This window comes from Micromys minutus (assembly GCF_963924665.1).
Source record: "Micromys minutus genome assembly, chromosome: 20".
NCBI classification, from domain to species: Eukaryota; Metazoa; Chordata; class Mammalia; order Rodentia; family Muridae; genus Micromys; species Micromys minutus.
Window position 1 is genome coordinate 23,479,608 of NC_137955.1, and position 26,828 is coordinate 23,506,435.

General features: G+C 40.8%; 1 protein-coding gene across 2 annotated transcripts in view; it reads left to right on the top strand.

The window, feature by feature from the left end:
• Window positions 1-646: 646 nt before the first annotated feature.
• Window positions 647-26,828, top strand: part of FYB1 (FYN binding protein 1) — a gene marked incomplete at its 3' end in the record, with an annotated part of 78,767 nt that continues 52,585 nt past the window's right edge. For both annotated transcript variants that reach the window (XM_080933576.1, XM_080933577.1), the window contains exon 1: window positions 647-1,769. In XM_080933576.1, coding sequence (XP_080789702.1) covers window positions 668-1,769 — 1,102 coding nt within the window. In that variant the 5' untranslated portion in view covers window positions 647-667. The remainder of the gene's footprint in view (window positions 1,770-26,828) is intronic.

Consider the following 26,828-nt stretch of genomic DNA (forward strand, 5'->3'; position numbering starts at 1 on the left):
TGACCTGTGGGTCGACCTCTCAGTGTGCATACAGCAGCACTCTGTATTTATAAATAATAAGAAAACCTCATTTCGTTATTTTTAGAAGAGCTGGGATATTCGGTAACACCTCCCCAACAGCAAACACACTTTAAATGCAACAGGAACTGGGAAGCTCTCGCCAGCCACACGGGTGCTAAGCACTGCTTTGCTGGGTAAAAAACATGTAGCCTGAGTTTACAGAGCCCACTTTCGTTTTGAAGGTCAGTTTCCACATGAGTCTCAGTTGTAAAAGTGGGAGAATCCATTTGTTAGTCACCTCTCCATACGTTTTCCAATGAAGCAAGAATGTAGACAAACAGAGTAAATCCAACAAGATAGCGAGGCAGCCAGGCAAAGAGCAGAGAGACAGTTTCAAGATAAATGATGGAGTCGCTGTATGACAAACAACAGAAGTTTATGCCATAGCCCTTCCTTTTCAAGAGACTCTCACAACTGATTTTGCCATAGAGGAACTTAAATGTTACAACAGCCGGTCAACCAATCAGCAGTATGCCGGCAGCCAGGCACCCCGCCTCCGTTCAGGAAGCCCTTGAAGGTACAGTACTTTACATTGTGAGATTTCTGACTCTCAGCTGGTTTTTGTTCCCTGTGCTTGTAGGATGGAAAAACTGATGTAAAGTCCCTCATGGCGAAGTTCAACACAGGGAGTAACCCAGCAGAGGAGGTTCCCACCAGCAGCAGGCCCTTCAAAGTTGCAGGGCAAAACTCGCCTTCTGGAATACAATCAAAAAAGAATTTGTTTGACAACCAGGGAAATGCCAGCCCACCCGCAGGACCCAGCAACACGCCGAAATTTGGGACCACAAAACCACCCTTGGCAGCGAAGCCTACCTATGAAGAGAAGCCGGAGAAGGAGCCTAAACCCCCATTTTTAAAGCCTACTGGAGTGAGCCCAAGATTTGGAACACAGTCGAACTCGGTTTCGAGAGAACCTGAGGTCAAAGTGGGGTTTCTGAAACCTGTAAGCCCCAAACGCACCAGCTTGACCAAAGAAGATTCCAAACCTGTGATTTTACGGCCTCCTGGGAATAAGCTTCACAATTTGAACCATGAGTCTGACTTAAAGACGCCAGGACCAAAGCCAGGGCCTACTCCCCCAGTCCCAGAAAACGATCTGAAGCCAGGCTTCTCAAAGGTGGCTGGAGCTAAGAGCAAGTTCATGCCAGCGGCACAAGATGCTGACTCCAAACCCCGATTTCCTCGACATACCTTTGGCCAAAAGCCGTCCATAAGTGCAGAAGACTCCCAGGAAGAAGAGAACACCCCTAAGAACATGCCTGTCCAGAAAGGATCCCCAATGCAGCTAGGAGCCAAGTCCAAGGGCGGCCCTTTCAAACCAGCTAAGGAAGACCCAGAGGATAAAGACCATGGAACACCAACTTCACCCTTTGCTGGAGTGGTTCTGAAACCTGCTGCGAACAGAGGGAGCCCGGGACTCTCCAAAAACCCTGAAGAAAAAAAAGAAGAGAGAAAAACAGATATTACAAAGAACATCTTTCTGAACAAACTGAATCAGGAAGAGTCAGCCAAATTCCCTAAGACCCCTTCCAAGCTGACAGCAGGGACACCATGGGGCCAAAGTCAGGAGAAGGAAGGAGACAAGAATTCAGCAACCCCGAAGCAGAAGCCCCTGCCTCCCCTGTCCATCTTGGGCCCGCCTCCAGCCAAGCCCAGCAGACCACCCAACGTTGACCTGACCAGATTCCGAAAAGCTGACTCTGCAAACAGTGAGTTGTTTCTCATTGCTGGTCACTGTGGTTTCCTCACAGCACTGAGTATTTCTGCTTCTGGGGAAAACTTTAGAGCAAGGAATGTTTGCATAACTGATATGCATGTGAGTATAGGGTCAGTTTTCACTTGGCAATTTTTTATTCCTTTGTGTAGAATGTCTGAGAAAGTGGAAAATCCAAGTCCTAGCTGAGCATTCTGTGAGAAAGTACCTTAGGGAACACTGACTTTTTAGGGGGACAGTAGGAAAGACCTATTTGACTGATGGTTTTGCTTAGGGTAATCTTTGCATGTAGTCTCTTAGTTGTATTTTATTTCTGTTGCTTGAGGAAGTTATGCTGCCCGTCGACAAAGAGAAGAGAGTCAGTCTTCTAGAAAGAATCAAATTTGATAGCCAAAGAATGTGTGAATTGTCTGGAGGCATGTGTGTTTGTCACAAGGGATGAAGATAATGACATTTTGTAAACAGAGCCGCTTCCTACAATACAACAGAAGCCCCCACCCCTCCATACTTCACAACTTATCCAGGCCAAAATGCCAATGTCGTGAAGTTAAAATCATTTTCAGCTTTTTAAAATCATTTTTAGAAGAAGTTGAAATCTCTTCAAAATCATTTCAAATATCTACACTGTTCATCATGTTCCCTAAGCCCAGTATTCAAACAGGAGAGTAAACTTTGCATTTTAGCTGTGTTTTACTTTCCCCGAGCAAAAATACCTGCACTATTCTAGTTTATAAAAGAATCCACAGCTAGAAAACAAAGGCAGACAAAGGGTGCCTTGGTGCCCTTCCGGAAAACTAGCCCGGTTTTCTGCCCAAGATGCCATTGCAATATTACGGCATGTGGTAGAATTTGATACTGAATGTCTTGGTAAAGACTTGACACCCTGTGTCAGGACAGAAAAACTCTCCCATGCCTATAGGGATTAGTATCCTAGCAAATGGTGCACATCTTCTGCCCACTGTGAGGTGGGAAAAGAATGATCCTTACAAAAGACCGTACCATTGTAAGTCAGATTTGTCTCCAAATAAAATTATCATTGAAAGCAGCGGTTCTCAACCTTCCTAATGCTGCAACCTTTGAAATCAGTTTCTCGTGTTTTGGTGACCATCCCAACCATAAAACGATTTTCATTGCTACCTCATAACTGTAATTTTACTACCGTTAGGAATTGTAGTGTAAAGATCTGTGTTTTCTGACGTTCTTTGGTGAGCCCTGTGAAGAAAGGTCAACACACAGGTTGAGAGGCACTGGTCTAATCTATGTATGACAGTACATAGACCTGTGACTCAGAACATGAGAGGTGGAGGATCAGATGCTCAAAGTCTTGAGAGTACCTTAGAGAGTTTGAAGCCTACCTGGACTACATAAGACTCTGCCTTAAAAAAAACTAGCGAACAAACACTCGTGTGATTTAAGCATGTTTAGGCATTGTTTCTGAAAGATCTTCTCACAGGAACTCCCTGACTAGTAGAAAGGTGAACATGAAAAGAAGATACAGTCTGGGCAGTGCAGGGTATTAACACCCTTAGACTGTGTACCTGCTCCTGACAGAGGCCGAGAAGCCATCCAGTTCTGCTGCAAGTGGAGAAAGATCACAGAGCCAGGCTCCCATGGCTTATTATTTCCTAGACTGGTCTCATTGAGGGCAGTTTGTCTACAGAAAGGACTTCTCTTGAGTTACTAAAATATACCCAGTTTGGTGTGTTTCTCCAACTCAGAATGGCAGCTTGCAGGGAATTTCTAGACATCCCCTATGGCCACCAAGGTTTCCTGTTGCAGGTTTTTCTCCAGCTCTGACAAATGCCCTTGATAAACATGCCTGGCTAGATGTGATGTTTCACACTGAAAAACTTTGAGATAAATTACTTGTTGTATGGTACAATTCAGAGCATTGTCCATTCACCTACAATAAGGTAGGAAAGGAAAGAGATTGTTTGCATTGGAAAAAAATTAGGTTTACCAGATATTTATCAATGATGACTTTTTTTTCAGTCTTCTAAGATGTACCCTTTTATGTTCCCACATTCAGATAAATATTTATCATTTATAGAGGACTTTTGATATAGTATTATACAACACTACTCTATTCTCTCTAAGCAATGAAATGGAATTTTATCTTAGCATAATTAGGAAATTTGCCAAAGTGTAACCTAACTAAGCAGGGTCAGGTCTCTATGGTTGCAGAGCCTGTGTCCCCATCCCTGTCTTAGCCCCCATGCTGGCTGCCTTTCATGAAACTTAAGATCCCTTGAAATGATTTAACAAATGTAAATGGTACCTAAAGACTCCACACTCCTGTGTCTTCCTCTTTCTTTTGGCTAAAGCCTGTCTGTTTAAAAACATATTAATCCCAATGCCCCTATGAACTCCATGAAAACAGAGTAGTCGGTTTCCCATTCTTCTCACACTTGTGGAATAGAAAAAAAAAAAAAAAAAACAGTGAACTTTCATTGCTTTTCTAGATTTGTCATTCCTCAGTGGCATGTTAGTAAGAAGTTAGTTGTGCCCAGCTCTGTCAGTATTAAATTGTAATAAATTGTAGATAAGCCCCCACACAGTTAACTAATCACTTTCACAGATTGGATGTGCATTCGATTAACTGGAGCTGTAATTCCCGAGGAAACTCTCACTGTTAACCAATCAGCCAGCCTACCTGGATTTAACCCCTTAATAAAAATGCCTCAAAATGGCTCTCTTCAATGCACAAGTTCTTGATCTGATCTAAGCTACTCTATCTAGGTCTTTCCTCATTGAGTTCCAGACATCTTTCTTCCACCCAAGATAGCCTTGGCATAAACATTTCTCTTGAGTAAACTATTTCATGAAAGTTTATGCCCCAATAGCACCCCTCAGACTTTGCAAAATCCAACCTCTCATCACATCAAGCATTTACACAGTCTCAATTGCAAATCTCTTTCACTGTGGAAAAGTTTGAGGCTATCCTGAGTTTACTCCTTTGACAATTACATGTTTTCTGTCAGAATTCTTGGAGAAACCTTTGTCCCAGAAGGATAAAAACTTAGCCAGACTTGTCTGTCCATTATTTGATTGCCAGCTTTTTCCTGAGAGTTTCTGCATCTGTTGGTCTAGGGCTCATCCAGAGAATCTTCTCCATATACATAGGGGTCACCCCATCACTTTCAATCCAGCAGATGCATGACATGAGCGTGTAGAAGTCTGATGTCCCCTCTAACTTTAATATCAAATATAAGCATTGCTTTAAATGCTTTTTTCCACAGTGTTGGAAAACTGGGCAGGATTTGAGGACAACCCTTGCTGGAGGCCCAGATTCTGCCGTTCTCTGGGGTCCTTTTCAGTGTTCCTTAGCCACTGATCCTTTTGTGGTATTTGGGGCTTCGCCATTGAGAATTCCTCTTGAACTTTCCCAGGCTATTCACTTACCCCTCTACCTACTTCCGAAGTAGAATGCCCTAGTCAGAATCCGCAGGGTTTCTTCTAGAATCTCATCTGCCCCTCATTAAAGCTTCTGGGTCTAGAGAACATGTTAGGGGCATTGCTTGCCTCATCTGGCATGAGAACTGTCTATTTCTTTCCTTACTCAACAACTTCTTAAAGTTTGTGCATGGCATTACTTTTCCTTCTTTCTAAGGTGGCTAGCCAGTTATTTCAGAGGTCTTACTTGTTTTTTACTATTTTTTATTTGAGAGTTAGAGGAGAGATGCCCTGTAGCTCCCTGTCCTAACTAATTAGTACCAGCTAGAATGATTTATTCTAGGACTCGGTGACATCTTCAAAAGGACCAGCCATCAGATTTTCATATGTTACGGAGGCAGAAAGGAAACTAACCAGTACTTACCTGTTATCATGCACCGCTGACTACTCAGTGATCACAGTGCCAACTACTATTCTTCAAATGCCTCATTTTACCAAATTTATACTTAGAGAAAAATGAATACAGCAGTAGTTGGCAAAGTAGGCAAGAACAGGGTCACTTGTAGGGAAAGTAGCCATTCTGATACCTAGGCCACTTGGTCATTGGGATGTATGGGTCCCCAGTTCTTTGGGACCTGAGTTTAACATTCACAGTTCTTCTCACTCCAATCTGTTATTCTTCCAACAAGGTCTTAGCTCAAGAATCCACACATGCCTGCTGATTGGCAGTGAAAAGTTTTCTTTCATTGAGATCCACCCTGTATGATGTGAAAAAGGCTATCACTTTTCTTTGATAAAACGGAAGTTCCTATAAAATTTTATGGCAACGAGCCATGATTTTCCCTTTGTAAAAGCTCTCCCTGTGGTCAAAAGGCTGAAATTGGTGTTGTCCTAAGCTTTGATGATATGTGGGAAAAGTATCAAAAGAGAAGGCATTATATCAACTTTAATCTTACTTGCAAAATTTCAAAACCACTGACCAGCTGTTACATAAAGGAACGGTGTCTGATGGCTGGCTTACCTTCAAGTGTGAAATACATTATAAGACAATTCTTAGTCTATTCCAAGTTTGATCAAATTCCTATCATCCCTAAAAATCTCAAAAGCATTAGAATGAAATTTCAATGCTTTCACGAAAGGAAGGGAACTTAAAAGAACATTTAATCATCACACACAAACTCAGTCAGGCATGGGAAAGAGTATCTAGAGCTCAGCGAGAGAGGGCTAAGCCAACATAATGAGGTTCTATGTTTAATCATCAAAGCTGACAAAAACAGAATATTAATCTAATAATGCAATACAAAAAGCTCTTCATTTTGATTGCACGTACTCAAGTAAACTAACAAAACCAGCTAGGAAGATCAGACAGATGTGTGTGTTACATAATCCCTGGACAGGAGATGACTTTTATCATATGATCTGCTAAAATAATCTCCCGGCCAAACCAAACAAACCTCTTAAGAAAAGTTTGACTCATAGATTCTATGGAAATGTCCTTAAAGGCTCCTTTGTCTCTCTGCCTTCATTAAACCTGTGTCAGATGTTTATGATGAATTTGTATGCCAAAATCATATCTTTGTATACATGTTTTTTTTAATTTTAAGAAGAAAATAAAATTGGCATCTAAAACAGGAAGATTAACACCAGCTGCTGAAAGACCAAAATCATACCTTAGGAACACAAATCCAGCTACCTGATTTTTCAAAATTCTTTGGAAAATTTTCTATCCTTTCATATCATATAAATGTGATAATTATACATGCCTCCAAAGCCTGGGGAAGCTTCTAGAGTGTTAGACTATGTATTTCTCCAATATATGAGAAATAAGGAAGAGAAAGAAATGTTCAAAAGTTTGGAGAAATTTAACTGTTATCTTCACTGCTGATAAAGAGAAAAAGAAACATTTCTATTCTGTTTTAATGTCTTCAGTGGGAGGAGAAAAGATGAGGTGCAATTCTGCCTGACATGTCAAAGATGGAAAACCCCATCTAGAGCCCCAGCAGCAATAGATACAATCAGCAAAATATAACCGAACAGGCAACATCTGCTTATAGAAAAAAAAAAAAAAAAACCTGAACCCCAAACCATAGGAGGTGTTTCTTTCCTCCAGAGAAAGGAGGTGCATTTTTTAATCAACTGCTGTGCTGCAAGGCAGCTGCCATCTTCTGCAGCTGCACAGATCCACACAAGAGCTCCTCAGCTCTCCTGGCAAGTGTGCGTGTGCTTCTCTGTGGGTAACAGAGACACGGGACACACAGGCCACTCTCAACTCTCGTTTTGTTTTGTTTTGTTTTAAGACAGGATCTCTCTATGTGGTCCTGGAATCTTTTTTAAGTAGGCCAGGCTGGCCTCAGCCTCAGAAATCCTCCTGCTTCTACCTCCTGAGTGCTAGGATTAAAAGTGAGAGCCACCACACCCAGCCTAACCTCTCTCAATTCTTGACCGGAATCTCACTGAGTTCTCAGGGGAACAAGCAGGCCCCATTGATTTTTCAAAAGTAGCCTATGAAGCACTGTGTCTAGGATGAGCAGGCACAAACATCCAAATAAACAAATACACACTGCACACCTCCAAAGCAGATCTAGAACCCGCTCACTTCATACTCACTAAATGGTTCTTACTACACTAGAAAGAGAAATCTGGGTCAAGTAGCAAGAGGACTTTCTCCTCACTGGCTTATCTAATGGTCTATCAATAACTCCTACCTCTCTCCCAGACTTGAAGAAGGTGAAATACCATATGTGACCTCAGGACCTAGATTGAAGCTTCTCCGTGAATTCTGCTTCTGCCTGCCATCTAGATGTTAGCTTCTCCACACACACGTACACACATACACAGACATATGCACAACTACATACACACATATGCCATACACATACACATATGAAGACACATAAGCATTTATATGTCTGCATGTATTCATCTCCACACATATGAACTACTACTCTGGATAATTCCTTGATCGTTTTTCTTTCTTTTTAAGTATTTTATTTTATACATGTATGTGCATGAGTTCATGTGCAAATGCATGACTCTGTGTGAGCATGTGGACATCTGTGTGCATACCTATGTGTACCTGTGAAGACCAGAACAGGGCATCAGATCCCTTGGAGCTGAACAACAGGTCTTTGTGGGATGCCCAACATAGGGGCTAGGAGCTAAGCTCTGGTCGTCATGACTGAGTTACATGGAGACATACAAGATAAGCAGGCTACTGAGTCACTCACTAAGGAAACAGAAACTTTTGTTAGTATGATTTGTAAATATAAAAAGCCAAGTCTTCAGTTTTGTTCCTGTGCTCCTTAAAATTAGGGGGAGATACCAAGCATGAACTGGAAGTGTGTAGAAATATCTCCTACTCTGTGCTGATTAATAAAGGAACAAGAGGCTCCATTTCTCAAGCTTGGCCTCAGCCTCTGTCTTCTGCTTCTTCTAATCTGGATAGGCTTGGAAGTCATCTCTTCCTCAGCCCGTATTGCAGACCGCCATAACCAGCATGAATGCAGGCAGACGCCTTAGTTTTCACCAAAGCCCAGTTATTGCGAAGCAATTGCATGCAGGACGGCTTGTACCAAAGCCTTCAAGAACAAGAGGCGCTAATATTGAGCATAGACATGACATGGGGAGGTAACTACCTCTGTTCTTTCAAGGCAGTTAAGGGTCTTAGAACAAAGGTATCTACCTCTTCCTGTGATTCACCTCTTTCCTTTTCTGCATTTTCTTGACCCATCCTTTTCAACAGCAAAGAAAAAGAAAGAAAAATATTCTTTCCATTTTTTTTAAAATTCAGAACATTCCAACTGCCTGCAGCCCCAAACCCTTCTACCCAGCATTGCTGGGTTTTGTACTTAAGCAGGTGTTTCTTACCTCAGGGTCACTTCCCACAGAAGGGGAAGATGGGAAAGGATGACCAAGGGAAGTGGTTTTTAGTCATGTGTTGTTATCAGTCCTGTTACTTTACTAGAAATGAACATCTGATGGGCAGGACATCCCTGCAAGAGTGTAATTCATCTAAACACAAGGAGAGGCGAGAGCTGTCCAGAGCCGTTATAACAAACAGGTTGCTTTAACCTTTTACCTACTTTTAGTGCTAAATGACTAGACATTCTTAAAAAAGTAAGAAGGCTAGAAAGCTGCCTTGTGCTGCCAGACCTGGGACTGGAAAGCTTTCCTTCCGGTTCTTGACTGGATTAAGCTGTAACAAGGTTGCTCCCACCTAGCAAGGACTTCGGCACCCCTTCCTGCTCACTGTGAACACTAAATGGAAAAATACAAGCAAAACAACAAAACCCTAGGGGACCAACATAAGGATTAAGGTTCCAACCAGGGGCAACTTTGTCATCCATTCAGAAGTTAAAAACAAAACATTTAAATTGGGCCTTAATCTTCCAAGTGCTAATGTTAACAGTTGCACTTAAAATATTCCATACTTCACGGTCAAACAATCTAGGGTGGTCACAGGAGTGGGGGCTCTAGAGAGGTCCAAGGTGGACACCGCAGTTGGAGGTCTAGGGAGGACACAGGAGTTTAGAGTACTAATCGAACATCGTGTGACTTTCATGACTGTCTTGGTCCCAGTGGGATGAGGGAAGTGAGGGGTTGAGGAGAGGTAGAATTTATAAGCCATGGGTGTTTTTCTCAGATTAAAAAACAAAGACAAAATAGCATGGAAACAGGACACTAGGAGTTGGTGGTTTTCTCAGAACATACAAACAAGTGTTTGAGCAAACAGGCACCGCCTCGAGCGAGCTCGGCCTCAGACATTTGCTTACTTAAGGGAAGTACAAAGGTACCATTCGAATATCTAGACCTATGGTGGTAGAGCTCTGATCACTGTGCTGCGGAGCGCCAGTATCCCAGAGGTCCTCTGCCAGGCCAGCAGCGTGCTGGCTCCTCCATCACAAAGAGGGCCAGGCATTTCCGAAGGAGTGTGAAGCCCTTAAAGAGCTGTGGTTGTCATTTCATTTTAAACAGTTGGTGGCTGACTTGTCCACTCCAACTGCCCGTCAGCCTGGAAGAGAGAAGGACCAGTTCAGCCGCCCAGGACTCTCCGTATTCTCACCTGACTTTCCACTAGACCTTTTTTTTTCCCTGTTCTCTAGTCCCTTCATCGTCTTCCTCCTTCTACCATACATCGCTCTTAAAGCTGATCCTGCACAATGACTTTTACATCGCCAATATGCTTGCTATTTATCAAACAGAAAAAAAAAAAAGCAGACAAACAAAATTCAAACCCAAATCTATATTATTGGTGGTATTCAAAGCAGCATTCAAAGCAAAAATAAATAAAGAAGTAAATAAACAAACAAATGAAGGTGCTAAGAAAATTGACTATGAAAATCAGAATAATTGCATATTACTTGAAGAGGACCACTATGTGGACAACTGTTAGTTCTCAACTAATGCAGCTGGCAAACACACCCACCCCCACCCACCCCCCCACACACACACTCACACACACACACTCACACACACACACACATATACACACACACTCACACACACACACACTCACACACACACATTCACACCCATCCCCCCCCACCTCCCCACACACACATACACACTCACACACACTCACACACACACACTCACACACACTCACACACACTCACACACACACTCACACTCACACACACACTCACACATACTCACACACACACACTCACACACACACACTCACATACACACATACACTCACACACACACACTCACACACACACACTCACACATACTCACACACACACACTCACACACACACACTCACATACACACATACACTCACACACACACACTCACACACACACACACACACACACACACACACACACACCTGTTTCTTTGGGTTGATCCCCATGTTTAGGGAGCACTCTTCCCAGATGACCAACAACATTTCTGTTGGGCTGTAAGGGGTTAAAACATTGGTGGTGGGTATGTCCGGACTCCGATCAGTACCCAGATGTACTGGCTCCATTTTCAGGATCACTCATCATTTGGCAACAACATTCATTTATCCTGCAATAATTTTTCATATATCCGATACCCAATCTTTAAAAGAGATTTTTTTATTCACCTGTGTTTATATAGTACTTTTATAACCTTGGTCTGATAGAAAACAGTGCCAGGCAGCTGTCCTACGGTAAGAGGTGACATTTCTTCTGTGATGCCTTCTCAGCTGAATCAAAGAGACGCCTGCCAGTTTGAAGGAGGCACTTTCCTCTTTGATGATGCAGATCGACACCCATGCTTACGTGCCTAACGAGAAAAGGAGAAGTTGGAGGTGCTGCTATTGAAACGGGGTTGTTTTATTTTTTTTAAGCTCATTGCTGTATTTTTTTTAAAATCAGGAGACTTTTTTAAGCTGTGAAGCTGATAAGCAACCTTGAAGACAGTTCTTTTTTTTTTTCTATTTTTTTATTGAAAAACTTTATTTAAAAAAACAAAGATAAATGTATAAGTTTTAAGCATTTTTGTATAAAAGTATACGAATACATTTTTAGGGTTGTAATTAAGTATTTGTGGGTACATATACATACACATGTATATATTTAACAATAATATAGGAAAAGAGGCTATTAATTTGAGGGAGTAGGAGAGAGACTAGGAGGGGCTGTAGGGAGGAAAGGGGAATGTGATACAGTTCTATTTTAATTAAAATATATTATTATTTTTTGGTTGAACCTCACACAGTCTGTGAGTTGTTTTGGGGGTGTTCAGAGTGTCCTGGGGTTAGTATCCCATTATCAGTGACTGCATATTATGTTTGTTCTTTTGTGACTGGGTTATCTCACTCAGGATGATATTCTCTAGATGCTGCCATTTTCTTAAGAATTTGATAGTCATTGTTTCTGATAGCTGAGTAGTACTCCATTGTGTAAATGTACCACAATTTTTGTATCCATTCATCTACTGAAGGACATCTGGGTTCTTTCCAGCTTCTGGCTATTATAAATAGAGCTGCTATGAACATTGTGGTGCACGTGTCTTTGTTGTATGTTGGAGCGTCTCTGGGGTAAATGCCCAGAAGTGGAATAACAGGGTCTTCAGGTAGTACTGTTTCCATTTTTCTGAGGAACCGCCAGACTGATTTCCAGAGTGGTTGTATCAGTTTACAACCTCACCAACAGTGGAGAAGTGTTCCTCTTTCTCCACATCCTCGCCAGCATCTGCTATCATCTGAGTTTTGGATCTTGTCCAATCTGACTGGTGTGAGGGTTGTTTTGATTTCCATTTGAAGACAGTTCTATGAGCATCTATCTATCATATTGAAGATGCATTAAAAAGATAAGCGCACGTTTTTATCTTGATGATGCAGACTTCACAATCATTTCTTTTTTCATCCAAGAGAACTGAGGGTATTTGGTTGGTAGAAACACAGGCCCCAATAAAAGCTGAGCTACTCACTGTCAAGCCCAGGGAGGGTACTTGGCCTCTGTAAACCTTGCTTTTTGATGTTTGTGGAGATAAAATCCTGTGTTGTGCAGTTATGACAGTTAAGCAATATTTAGAAAAAGTACCTGGTGTAGTTCCTGGTACATCACAGACTCAAAGTGTGTGTCTGTGTGTGTGTGTGTGTGTGTGTGTGTGTGTGTGTGAAGTGTGTGTGTGTGTGTGTGTGTGTGTGTGTGTGTGTGTTACAGTTACCTTACCCATCATTTCTAGAGGCTGACAGCAAACAGATTAGGCTGCAGCAACACAACTCAGCCTGCCACGTTCACTAGGTATTTTTAATCAGACATCTACATTTTAGTTGTAAGATACTTAACTTTTTTAAAGTATTAATAACAGAATACTGTTAAAGGGAAATAATCCTCCCAAAATCAGGATGAAGCTCAATGGTAAAGCTCCTACTGGCCTAACCTGGGTAAGACCCTAAGTCTTGTTTCTACCCCAGAATAGGAAGGAGGGACACAACATCTAAGCTATCTGAATGTGAAGAAAACGGTAGATAAGTTGAACCCTCGTCGTGTATGGAATAAGTACATATATCAGTGTAAAGTCTGCACGAAGAACAGGAAGGGTAACTATCTTACAAAGCTAATTGCTGATCTGAGGTTTTTCCCTGAGCATAGAACAAACAATGTCTTGACATAGTAAAAAGTGACCTTTTCCATAGCAACCGGCAGTATGTAAAGATGCAGAGAGCTCTGTGTCACTGGGGTGGACATAGTGGTGTACACCTTTAATATCTGTGCTTGGGGGACAGAGGCAGTTGGATCTCTGGGAACTGGAGGCTAACCTGGTCTATATAGTGAGTCCCTGGACATTAGGATTATATAGAGAGACCTTGTCTCAAGCAAACAAATAACAAAAAGACCTTGGGGTTTCTTAAAGGGCTTCAAAAGTAATTAGTTGAAATCTCAGAGGTTACAGTTTTTTTCTTTCAAGAAGAATTCTGACTGAGATGCCATATTTAAAGTATAAGTATAGTATAGAACCTAAAGTCAAAGTCGACTAATGTGGAGCCCAATTAATCTACTTAAAGTACTTTACATTTAGAGGAGAAATAAATGTCAGTATTCAAAGACATTCATGGGACAGAGGTTTATTACTGCTTGATACTAAAGGCATACATTTTTTGTGTGTTTAAATAGGTCAGAACTTATTTATTTTAATCTCTTAGTTTTTGAGAGGGCATAGCTTGAACGTATATAGCAATTTTTCTTCTATTATATCACTGAAAGAAATTAGGGGAAAGGATAAATCATCAACAAATACATACATTGCTGACGAGATTTTTTTTATGCCATGCTAGCAAACTGATGGAAACTCCTTCAGCATCTTGCTCTAATGAAGAATATTAACCAGAACTTGGTTTTTAATATCAGGAGAATATTTAGCCTCTTCCAATCTTCTGCCCAAATAGAGTGTTATCCAAGGTGAAATTGTTTTCAAATAGGCAAAAAAGTAAGGGTTTCTGTAATCTGTGACTGTGGTTTTCATGTTAAAACTCATCAAAATAAAACTGTGTTTTCAAAAAGCTCACATTGTAACAGTTTGAAGTGATTCAAACAGATAACATTGCTGAATTGATTAAGGAAAATATACCCTTTTGCAAAAAAAAACAAAAAAAAACAAAAAAAAAAAAACCTTATCAAGTACTGTTTTGATTAATGTAATTGAGTTGCTCATTGTATCAGATTGCTGTTCTGTCCCGAGAACAGTGAGGGGTGTTTTGGGCTCCGTCACTCCTCTGACTCATTTATAATTCACCTTGAAACCATAATAACTGTTAAATAATTTTTGTGGAAAATATGATTACAATTTTCTCCTATGGTCACAGAATTTGCCTAGAAAATCAGTTTGAAATAATTTGCTGTTCTCCCTAAAAACAAAATCTGTCTTGTAAATCCTTAACTAGAATTCGGTGTGCCGTGAGATAAAGCTAATATTTCCCATCTCAGAATATTTTTACAATGGTAGCCATCATGGATTTTTGTTTGTATCCGTTGTGCCCCAAGGCAATGCTACTCCAGAGTAACCTGCAGACCCCCTCCATCAGAATGGCTTGGGCATTTTCAGAAACTGAAACTCCTGCCTTTTTTCTAACTGCATGGAGCTGCTCCTCATCAGTTCTTTATCTGGAGTCTTAGCATCTCCATCTCTAATCACTCTCCTGGGAAATTCTTTGTTGGCATCATTTACATTTTATGGGGTTTGTGTATGGGCATTTGACCTGCATGTAAGTCTATATGCCACTTGCATGCCTGATACTCTTAGAGGTCAGAAGAGGATGGTAGGTCCTGCGGAACATACTGTTGTGAACTACCCTTGGGTACTGAGAATTGAACCCAGGTCCTCTGGAAGATCACTAACCACTGGGCAATCTCTCCAGCCTCGCCAGGAGATTTTTTTTTAATGCACACTTAACATCTGAACAATTTTTTTTAACTCCAATTAGTTTCTCTGTAAATGACATGTGATTATGGCGTGTTTGGAGTTATTTTATAAACATGTTTTCTTTTGGGATACCTTATGCTGAGTAAGAATGGAAGGATAGAGAAAGTGAGGATAAAAAGGACCTGTATACCAAGTAAGAGGTAAGAATCATGCCAGAACTTCCTGTGGATCCTGGCTTGACTTAAGTCCCAGGGGGCTGGCATCCAGCAGTCTACAGCTGCAGAAGCAGGGATGAGGGGTGGCTAAGGCTTCTCCATGCTCCTCAACAGAGACAGATGTTTTTCAGATGGCTCCAACAGGTCCGATGCAATTCTGCTTGTTTCTATTGTAACAGAAGATGCTATATATCACCACTCCTAGATATGGAGCTGACTGTAACCAAAAATGCAGCCATATGCTGAGAACTCTGAAAACATACTTTGTCAATCTAGCATGCATAGACCTAGGCTTTTATGTAGTTGGCTTCATTACTCCTGAAAATATAATTCTACCTGGAATGATTCTTAAATCGCCCACCGTTTAAATAGTTCACATGTGGCTATAATGTAGGACAGCTTACACATTGGTTCATCACAGAACAACATGAAACAGACAACCTCCACTGCCTCTGCTCCTGCATTTTAAAAGCTGGATTGACATCTTCCCCTATAATATGCACAGTACATTTCAAACAGTGTTATTTATATCTACTGCTAAACCAAATTCATATTGTGAGCTACAGACATGCCCTGAAAGAGACAATATGAACAAATATATCCGAGTCCCTGAGAAGCCAACACCTCAGCTTCAGTATCAGGGAAAGTGTCATTTACTTAAATGCTTCAACTTGTGCTGGAAAAAAAAAAGTTACTAAAAATAATGAGAATATGGGGCAGTACAGCTGCCATAGGATAGTGTGAGTAAAAAGGTTTATTGTAAAATTATAACAAGAGGAAAAGCAGAAAGGGTAGGGAAGCAGAAGGTACCCTCTCACGTTGCCTCCTGCTCCCACTGCTGTCAGTTTTGGCTCAACCGGGATTCTATAGGGGAAGATTTCAGCATTCCATAGAGACTGCACAGCAATTGCACAACTGCACTCATGACTGTCACATCTCTGTGTCCATCCACACTACTTTCTGCCTCTTAAAAGTCATGACCACTAGCTGGATAACTGTGGTGACAGAGAGGGTTCTGTCCACACGGTGTTTAGGATCTGGTCATTTTCCCAGCACAGATGTCCCTAAGAATCCACCAATATGATCGTATATGCCCATTGTGACTTCATTTCAAGAAACCTCTTTAGACATAGAAGGATGAAAGAAAAGGAAATAAGAATGAAGCTAGTGAGGCAGATTAGAGGGATGGAGGGCACATGAGCATGGAACAGGGCCAGGGGGGCAGTCCTCAATGGAAACAGCATCTCACTTCTTCCAACAGTATCATGAAGTCTGAGGTATTCACCTATTTATGAACCAGAAAGAAGGGAACTGTATAGGAGGAGTAATTATTTTGCACACAACAAGCCACTGTGGAAAGGTGAAGCTGGGGATAGTGGCAAATGCCTATTAAGCTGCAACAGCATGCTAGGTACTGTGCTAGACCTCAAGGATCACCACAGATCTTTCACAGTCATCATTTAACACCAATACATGCTTCATCATATACAGAAAGTTGGCTAGAGATTTTTTAGTCTTCTTAGCCTTAGCTTTAGTGGAATTGGTTTGTGTGCAGTATTCTGTATACAGGTACAGGGAAGAATATTTTCACCATAGCTACCAGGATGCCTGCTCCCTACAAAGGGTGGGTTACTACCCACCTGATACATCCTTTCTATTAGGATGCACAGATGAAGAGGTATTTTAATCGTCATATGAGGGGAGCTAAAGTAAAACAGTACAGAGTGTTGAGAGTTTGGAGTCTCTAGTAGTTTGAGACAGTGGAGGGAAGCCTTCTGGTTGGAACTGAAGCCAGTGTTGAGCCCAAAAACAGTACAGATAAGCTCACCAGACAAGAAAAGGAGGGAGAGAGGAAGGAAAGAATCAGAGGGAAGAGATATGCCTTCACAAGTGTCTGGGAATAGTCGACAGGTTGGAAGTGACCTTTTATGTACCTTTAGAGTCTCCACAGGAGAAGCAGTGAGGTTTCCCGAGCCCTCTGTACTTACTTCCTGCAAAAGGGAAGGAAGGTCTGATTCTTCTCCTTCTCCTTTCTCCTCCTTCTTTCTTCTTCTTCTTCTTCTTCTTCTTCTTCTTCTTCTTCTTCTTCTTCTTCTTCTTCTTCTTCTTCTTCTTCTTCTTCTTCTTCTTCTTCCTCCTCCTCCTCCTCCTCCTCTTCCTCCTCTTCCTCTTCCTCCTCTTCTCTCTTTTTCTCTCCCTCCTCCTCCCCTTCTTCTTCCTTTAGCCTACTCCGAGTTTTTGAAGCCCAATTCAGAATCCAGACAGAACCTGCTGTTCAGCTATCTCATAGGGAGAGATACACAGTGATCAAATCTCGAACTGTCTGCATTTAGACCCCAGCTCTCCCTGAGTAGCTGTCTGACTTGGGGCAAGTTAAGGCATCTACTTCCTCACCTAAAACAAAGCCAATAATGCCATTTACTTCATAAGGATTTTGGAGAGATTAAGTAAGTAAACACTTGTCTAAGATGAATACAAAAGTGTCCGCAACCCAGGAAGCACTCTGCAAAAGCTGTTTTATGTGATTAGCAAAGGCTCTTTCTTGGTAGCTAGTGTGAGAATATTTTTCACTGTACATTTATACAGAATACCATATGACCAATTACATTAAAACTAAGGTTAAAAAGAAACAAAAAAAAAAAAAAAAAAAACCTCTATTCGATTTTCCTTCAAGAGGATACATTTATGAAAACAAAGGCATTCCTGAGACAGTCATCAGATCCCTATCAAAAGCCACTGTGATAACAATGATGGCTAAAAAAAAAATGCCTCATGAACTTAGGAGGATACACAGGACTAGTAGGAGGCAGAAAAGAGAGGGAAGAAACATTTTAATGAAAACAAGAGAAAGCTTACAACATTTTTTTAATGAGAGAACTAGCCAAACATGGTAGCTCCTGCCTTTTAATCCCAGCACTTAGGAGGCAAAGGCGGGGAGATTTTAGTGATTTAGAGGCCATTCTGGTCCCAGAGAGAATTTCTACCCAGACAGGGCTATCAGGTTAGGCCATGTCTCAAAAACAAAATGTAATAAATGAAGTAAAAATATTTAGGGAAAAACTACTTTAATACAGCCAGTGGTATATTTCCAAGATAATATTTCCTTAAGTTTTCAGATTAAACTTCTTTACAAGAAATAGAATGGCCGCACTTCCTGCTTATCTTTATGTTGGTGCAGGTGAAACCATCACTCACTGTTTTCCACTGTATCTGGAGAGTCCACAACCACTCTGTCTTCTGTACCACCCACGCCATACCACAGGCTATTCTGATTCTCTCTGCTTTGCAGCAAAGATACCAAGGCTTGATGATCATGTGACTTACCTAACCAGATGACTGAGTTAGAAGTGTAGCTGAGACTAAACCCCAGGCCTTTTAGTGGAGTCTCACATATTTATATTATGATAGCCTATCCTTTCAAAACCTCATCGTGCAAATTGTTAAAATACTGTAAGATATATAATACATACCCAAAACCATTTGTTGTTATCTCAGAATTAAGATTTTTGCAGAAAGGAGTAAAGACCTAGCTCAGCGATTTAGAGCACATGTTATTGCAGAAGAGCCAAATTCCATTCTTAGCACCCACGTGGTGGCTCCTAACTGATCGTAACTGCAGTTCCAGAAGATTCTACACCCTCTTTAACTTCCACAGGCATCCAGCATGCATCCAGTATGCATATGTGCATGCAGGCAAAACACCCACACACAAAAATGCAAAATAACTTTTTAAAGATTTTCAGAGAATACTTGTGCAAATAAATGTTCTATTAAAAAAAGACATTTGAAAACCCTCAGGATAAGTGGAGGTAAGTTTTTTTATTATTATAAAAACTTTAAGGCACAATTGAAAGATTCAGTGTGCACAAACCTTTAGAAGCCTAAACCAGGCAGGTCTTATGAAATCGGTGCTAGCCTGGGCTACATAGCAAATCCAGGATAGCAAGAATATTTTTGTTTTTGTCTTCCTCTCTTAAAAATACCTCAGTCAGACCAGCATCCCTCTGAACTATCCCTAGAGCTAATAACACTTGAGAAAAATGTGGATTAATAAAAAATGGCTACAGTTCAAGTTCATCAGGGACAAATGATTGCATTTGCTAGGAAAGTCCTTTGGCTGATCAGAGTGGAAACATAAAAAGGAACTTGGAGATATTTTTCTTAATCTTAAATTTGCTTGAGATGGGGAAGCTAAAAACATCTTTTCAGAAATGTGTCACAGAGTGAAGTAGGAAGTGGCCGTTGTTGCAGCCTGTGAGAGCCCTGCAGAGCTGCTGTTCACTGTATGTGGTAAAGTGTGTGCACATGCTCTTACACGCTCAAGATCGCCAGGCTCACAATGAAGCATATTCCAGAAGTTCAAAATCAAATCTATCCAATATCACATTTCACATTCAAAACAAGTCAAGCAGTTTCAAAGTTTGTAAACTCTGGGTAGAAGATTAAACATGTTTCTTCTTAAATGATGTAGTAGTTCTATAGCAATCAGCTATGTGTGTATAATGTTACTGTTTGTAGTTGAAAATGATCAGTGAGACAGGATCTAATCAGCCTGCCACGGTCAAACTGGTTAATGCAATTGGGTTCGATACCAAGAGAGATTTCATTCTGGGCACAATCATATCAATTTCAGAAGATATTGGACCAAGTCGCGTCATCAGTCACCTTCTCATTTCCAGAAGGAGCAAGTTGAATCAGACCTCCACCAGGAGAAGATGGTAGGCTACAGACCTCTTAGGCTTGTTAGTTTCCCTAAGGAAATAGAAGCCTGGGTGGGTGAGCAAAAGCACCATAGTAAAAATGTAGCAACAAAAACAATTAATTAGTGAGGTTAGCCACAGCCCACAGAAAGCTAGACAGAAGCCTAACCTCTGCCTGCGGGGCTGGGTGTTGTTGCCGAATTCAAGATGGCCTGAGAAGTGTAAGCACAGGTCCAAACTGCCTGGAAACTACAGTCGCCATCAAAGAGCTATAGTCCTCTAATGTCTGGACCAAAGGATCAGAGGTAGACTACATCTGTCAAGTCAGAAGTACCATGTACTTATTATATTCAGATAGATAGCTTCCTCCTTAGGTGATTGGGATCCTAACTAGTGACTTTGGAATTAGGAGGGCCTCTTACCTTTCAGACGCTCTGCCTGCCTCTTAAGGTGAAACCTGTTCGTGGGTTCACCCATGTGTTCTTGCCTTCAGTGGCCTCTACCCCCTAGGTTAAAATGAGCTCGAGAAGGCAAAGCCAAAGACTGGAACGGGACACCTCTTGAATTAGAAAAATCAGGAAGCTGGGTTGCTGCTCTTAGTTTTACTTTTAACATTAGCAACAAGCCTCATTTCTGAAAAATTCTAATGTTGCGCACAGTCTGTTTCCTTCCCCATGGCCTGGGATTGTTTTGAGAGGCAAATGATGTTTACCACGTTAAAGATCGGCGAATCTAACATCAAGCCCCTCCTGATAACCTGCATCAGGTGAAGACCAGCTGTGGTGATTAGAACCGTGGGTTCCGAGACATTTAGCTGAGTTAAGTCTTGATTTGCCCACGAGAATGATGCCAATAACAGAAGCAGCAGCGTGGCTCCTTATATGTCGGTCCTGAGGAGAGACACTGAAATATCTTGAGATTCTCCTGGGACAAGTGTGAAAGACACAACTGTGAGGGGCAGAGTGAGCTCCGACACAAGGGACACTGCATTTGATCCATGCCCTGTGCCTTCACACTGCAGCACTCCGTGCCTCTGCATCTTCTATGCAAAAGAATTGCCCACTGTGCTAGAGTGCCCCTGGATGGATGGGCACAGTCTATTCTTTGTAAATCATAACTTCGTTCACTGTGGGATGTAGATTCCTAAATTCTTAAAAGCACTCACCAGCCCACAAGCCCACTAACAGCAAAGTTCCCCTATACACACATCGGATTCCAAGTACTTTCTTAAAAGACGGGACTGCCCTGTCACTAATCAAAAACACTGAGGTGAATTCTGTGACTCCTTCCCGACTAGTGTCCTGTAAGGATAAAAGGAACTAGAATTTAGAATGCTGTCATCTAAACATCCAAAACCATCAAGCATGACACACACTTTGCATGTAAGAAGCACATAAACTCTTGAGCCAGTTATGAAATTAGAACAGCAATTCCATACATCTCCGTCATAAGCCACAAGTTATGAGGTGTTTTCCAATGAGATGGAAAAGGAAATACCTCACAACTTGCCAGACACCCACGTATTCCATTTTACACAAGACAATCTCATCTCAGAATGGTGAGGTTTAAGTCACATCACATACACACTCATGTGGACACACACATACACATGCCATACACACAAAGGAAGTAATAAAATATTAAATAACAGGCTGAAGAATCAACAGAGTAAATGTCCACTCTGTTCTCCCTTCCTAAGTTAAAGTCTCTTTTCCCCAATGCCCGCAAACCAGAGCTGTGACTAGTAGTAATAACGATACTTCCTCCCAGGAAACTAATGACCAATCCTGCCGACCCCCAGAGTCATCCAGCAGTCTCGGGTTTGTACCAAAGTATGAGCAAGCAACACATATGGCTGTAACTGTGAAGGCACACACACATACACACACACAAACACACATAAACACATACACACACATACACACAAACACACATAAACACATACACACACCTACACAAACACACAAACACACATAAACACATACATACACATGCATACACATATACACACATACACATACACACACATACACACATACACAAACACACATAAACACATACAAACACATATACACACAAACACACATAAACACACACACACGCATACACACACATACACATACACACACATACACACACAAACACACACATACATACATACACACATACACACACCAACACACATACCACAAACACACATACATACATACACACATACATACACACATACACACATACACACACAAAGTTACATACACACATACAAACACACACAAACACACATACACACACATACACACAAAACATACACACATACACACACACACATACACACAAACACACATACACACACACACAAGCTGGTCACATACAGAAAGAGAGACTTTGTCTGCATTTATCCTTAGTATATTAATTATATTCTTTGCTTGATCTCGTAGTTTCTTTCATCACTGTGATGCTATAAAGCTTTTATTAAAGGGAGATGTTTAACTACAGAGGCTTTGAAACAAACTGGGGGAAAAAAGCATTTTTTGGCTTCATGGCATTCTAAAACAAACAAACTTAAATAAGAAAAACAGGTTCTTATCAAAGATATTGTGGTTTTAAGCTTTGTGTCTGAGTGAACCATTACTCCTAGCCAGACTTTGGATTTCTTATCTTTGGAAAGAATAGGGGATATTTTTAAGAATTAGCCTGTGTTATATCATTCTGAAGCCTCAATTATTTTCTTCTGATGTATTTCAAAGTCCAACGCAGAAGAAGTAAAGTGGCTCTAGGAAAAAAAAAATCAATTGTACTGTTTATGACAAATGTCATAAAAACTACCAAAACAACAAATGGATAAGACCTTCCAACCCTGGGTTGCTGTGATTCAGTCTTTAGTCAACTGTTATTCAAATGGTAGAGCACATAAGTCAAAGAACCATCTTCTGTCTCTATGAATCTACCGCCTGATTTTATCCTGACATATCATACTAATGTCTACACCAAAGAATACGTTCTATCTTCTTGTCCCGAGTCTTTGAATATGCCATCTCCTAGTCATTTGACTTTACCGTTCACTTCATTGCCCTTTACCTCATGTCAGCAACCCATTCATCCAGCTACAGAATAATCCTGTAGCTTCCTAAAAGGGTTTCTGTACATCATAATCCCTGCGTTCTTTTACTTCAGTTACAGATGTTTAGAAATGTTATCGCTTGCAGGATGGGCGAGTAGGATAGAAGAACTCTCAGAGAATGAAATCCTAACTGAAAATACCAGAAAACAGTTGATACTGTATCATTAAGAGTGGAAACTGTGGACTAATGAGACAGACTTGTGTGTACAGGGCTTGCCACACAAGCCTGACAACTTGGTTTCAATACCTTGATCTCATGGTGTAAGGAGAGAACTGACTCCTGAAAGTTGTTCTCTACCTCCTGTGCACACATCATACACATCGAATGAAAATCCATAAAAACATTGAAAATATGGGGATCTATCAGAGAAGCTGGAGAGGGGTGGAAAATATTTTAACTGCTGTATTTATACATGAAGTTCTAAACGCAGAATTAGACTATAAAATTTGGAAAGAAAACTAAAGAGTGAAAATAGGTATTGTCTAAGAAGGAAGAGTGGGCAGTGGTGGGGTTCAGGCAGCCAGTTGTCCACTTCTGCAGGGCAGGCATTTCATGGAGTTTCTCGTCTCCCATAGACTTGAATTTGAACATCCTTATGTTGGACTTTGGGTAAGACACTGTGGCCTACAGAGCTGCTGCTCAGATCTCAGTGTGTATCTCTCCCCTGAGAACACGCAGGACGCAGCTGCCGACTCAGACATTGTCTGATTCAGTGGGTCTGCAATAGGCCTGAGCTCTGGTCCTCCTCCTAAGTTCTCAGTTGACATTGATGCTGCCAATCACGGACCCAGAACTTAAGATCTGCCATCCTCTGTACAGTAAAGTAAAATGGGTAAATGTTATTTCCAGGGTTTTTGTTTTTGTTTTTATTTTGGGTGGGGTTGGTTTTTTTTTTTTTTTTAGTTATTTTGGAAAATACCTACTTAAAACTTGTCTCTATGTCATAATTTATAGTTCTATGAAACTAATAATGTTGCTGTTACCTGACTGCATGATCTCCATTTCACAAGAGGAGACAACAAATTTCACTCCTAAGACACAAAGTTCCCACAGGTCACTTGTACCAGAAACTCTCTGATGTTCTAGGCAAGATCTCTGAGATGTATCCAAGAGCATTTGAAGGCAGACTCCCTCTACCAGATTATTAGAACCCATCTACCAAGCATGCTTTTTATTTATGCTGGGGTAGGAAAAGTATTACCACAGATCTAGATCCAATAATTTACCTAATATAATTTAGTATAGTAAAACTCTGTGGCTCCAAGTAAGAGTGATGTCTCCAGCAGTTGACTTTCCTCTTTCTTTTTCCAAGAAAACCATTGACTCGTACATAGACCCATTTAACATTCAGTGAGTCTAAACTATGTGTTTACACCTGAGGATACAATAAAAAGAATTATATACATGGAGTTTTGTCTCTGTTACAAATAACTTCTAGTTGGAGGAATAGACCATACTAGTTGGAGGAATATAACACGCTAGTAGACCAATAACCAAGTGTGGACAGAGAGGGCTGTAAATGTTACAAGCAAAATGACTGAAGATACAATGACACTTTGATATCACTAAAAAAGGAAAAAGAAAGAGATTTTTGGGTGGAATCAAAGAGAAATGACTAATTATGAGTTTGTAGCAATAGCACCAACCAAATGCAAATGTTATAAATCTTAGACCATAGCTTGAAATTTGCAACTGAAGCAATTTGAAGCACTTTAAAGCTCACATCTGCTATGTCAACCGTAAATTGTAGGCGACTAAGAGTGAGAGAGAAAGACTGGCTAGGGACCAGGGAGATGGTCATATGGTAGAGGATGCAAGAAGGAGAATCTGAGTTGAGACCCACAATCTTGCTTACAATCCCAGGGCCAGGAATATAGACAAAAACAGGTTACCAAGAACTTGATAGCCACCCAACCTCACAGAATCTATGATATCTAGAACCAATGAGAGACGCTATCTCAGAAAATAAGGTAGAGTCTGACTGAGGAAGACACCCAATGCCAAGGTTTGGTCTGCATATGCATGAGTATATACATGCAGACATCCCTTATACACATTGCGTTTTTGCATGTGTATATATGCATAGACATAAACATGTGCATAAAAACACAAGTAATTAAATCGATGAAAGACTAGCTAAAAGGCTGTTGTAATTGTTGGGATAAGCAATAATAATAAAGCTTGAACCAGAGGAGTGGAAGGAGAAGAAGCAGAAAATTGTTTTTTCATTTGGGGATGTAAATGTAATAAAAAGGGAAGCTACACGTAGTGAAGCATGCCTGTAATTTTAGAACTCAGGATGTTGAAGAAGGATGGTGAGTTCAAGGCCAGCCTGACCTGTATAGTAAGACCCTGTCTCTAAAACAAAATGAAAGTAATGAGTGAAATAAGGGAAAGAGTAGCAATATGACCGATTATTAAATAGTTTTAACTATATGCTAATTTCACCAACTTACAATTATATTTGCACTCTGTATAGATGACCAGCAGTCAATGTGGCTGAGTATTAATTTTTATATTGTATTGACAGACTCTTGCTCTATAGGTCAGGCTGACCCAGGATGCCTTATTTCCCTGCCTCAGTCTATCCAATGCTGAGGTTACAGGTGTGAGACACCATGCCCTGCTTGGGATGGCCGTTTCTTTTTGTGCATTTGATACATATTTGAGCTGTGGGCAAATAGGGCAGCTTATTTCTATATGAGATTTTTATGCACTCACAGAGACCCCCAATTTCTTTCACAATTATCTCTATTTATGTTATGTACATCGAGGGTACGAGACAGTACAGAGTGGGTTGGTGAATGTACAGAAGCCAGAGTAGGATGCTGGGTATCCTGCTCCATCATGTCTTACCTTATTCCCTTGAGACACAGTTCCTCTCTCAACCTTGAGCTCTGCTGGTAGCCAGCAACCCAGCGATCCTAGCTTTGTTCCCACAGCTCTGAGGTTACAGGGGCATGAAGACATGCTAAACTTTGTATATGGGTGCTATGGATTCAAATTGGCATCTTCATGCTTACACATGCTTACACAATTGGCCCTTACTACATGCACACTAATATACTTAGTGTTCTTACTAAGCCATGCTATATGAATCTGATGTCATTTTACTGAAAATCTAAACAGAAAATTATAAATATGTTTATATTATCATTAAACTACTTGCCTCAGGTTGATGAAAACTAGACTGAGTGGAAACTGAATCGTGTCATAAACTTTAAAACACAGACTTAAGCTACATGTAATGGCAGGTCTGTAATCCCAGCATGTCAGGAGACAGAGACAGGAGAATAGGTTTATTTCTATCTGAAATTATTGTACACTCTCAGAGATCCCCAATTTTCTACACAATTATCTACTTGTGTGTGTGTGTTGTATATATAAAGGGGGTCATGAGAAACATCAAAGTATATCTGGTGTATATGCTGAAGTCAAAGGCTAGTCTGAACTCCATAGTGCAACTATCTCCCCCAAAAAATTGCACACACACACACACACACACACACACACACACACACACACACATTCCTATTAAAAAGTAAAATTCAGTAGGAGAGCCAAGTTAAAATACATTGAATAATGTCTTTGGCGTCCTAGTAGCCTAAAATGGCATCAGTATACACCTAACTGAATTGAATTTTCCTTACTGGAACTATGAAAAAGGAAGGAAACCAAGGTCCACAGACTGTCCACTGTGAGCTGGTGATAGGCATTTCCATTAACCAATCTAATCACCACACCATTGTTTGAAGTAGGATCTTTTCTTTTTGCATTTTCTGAT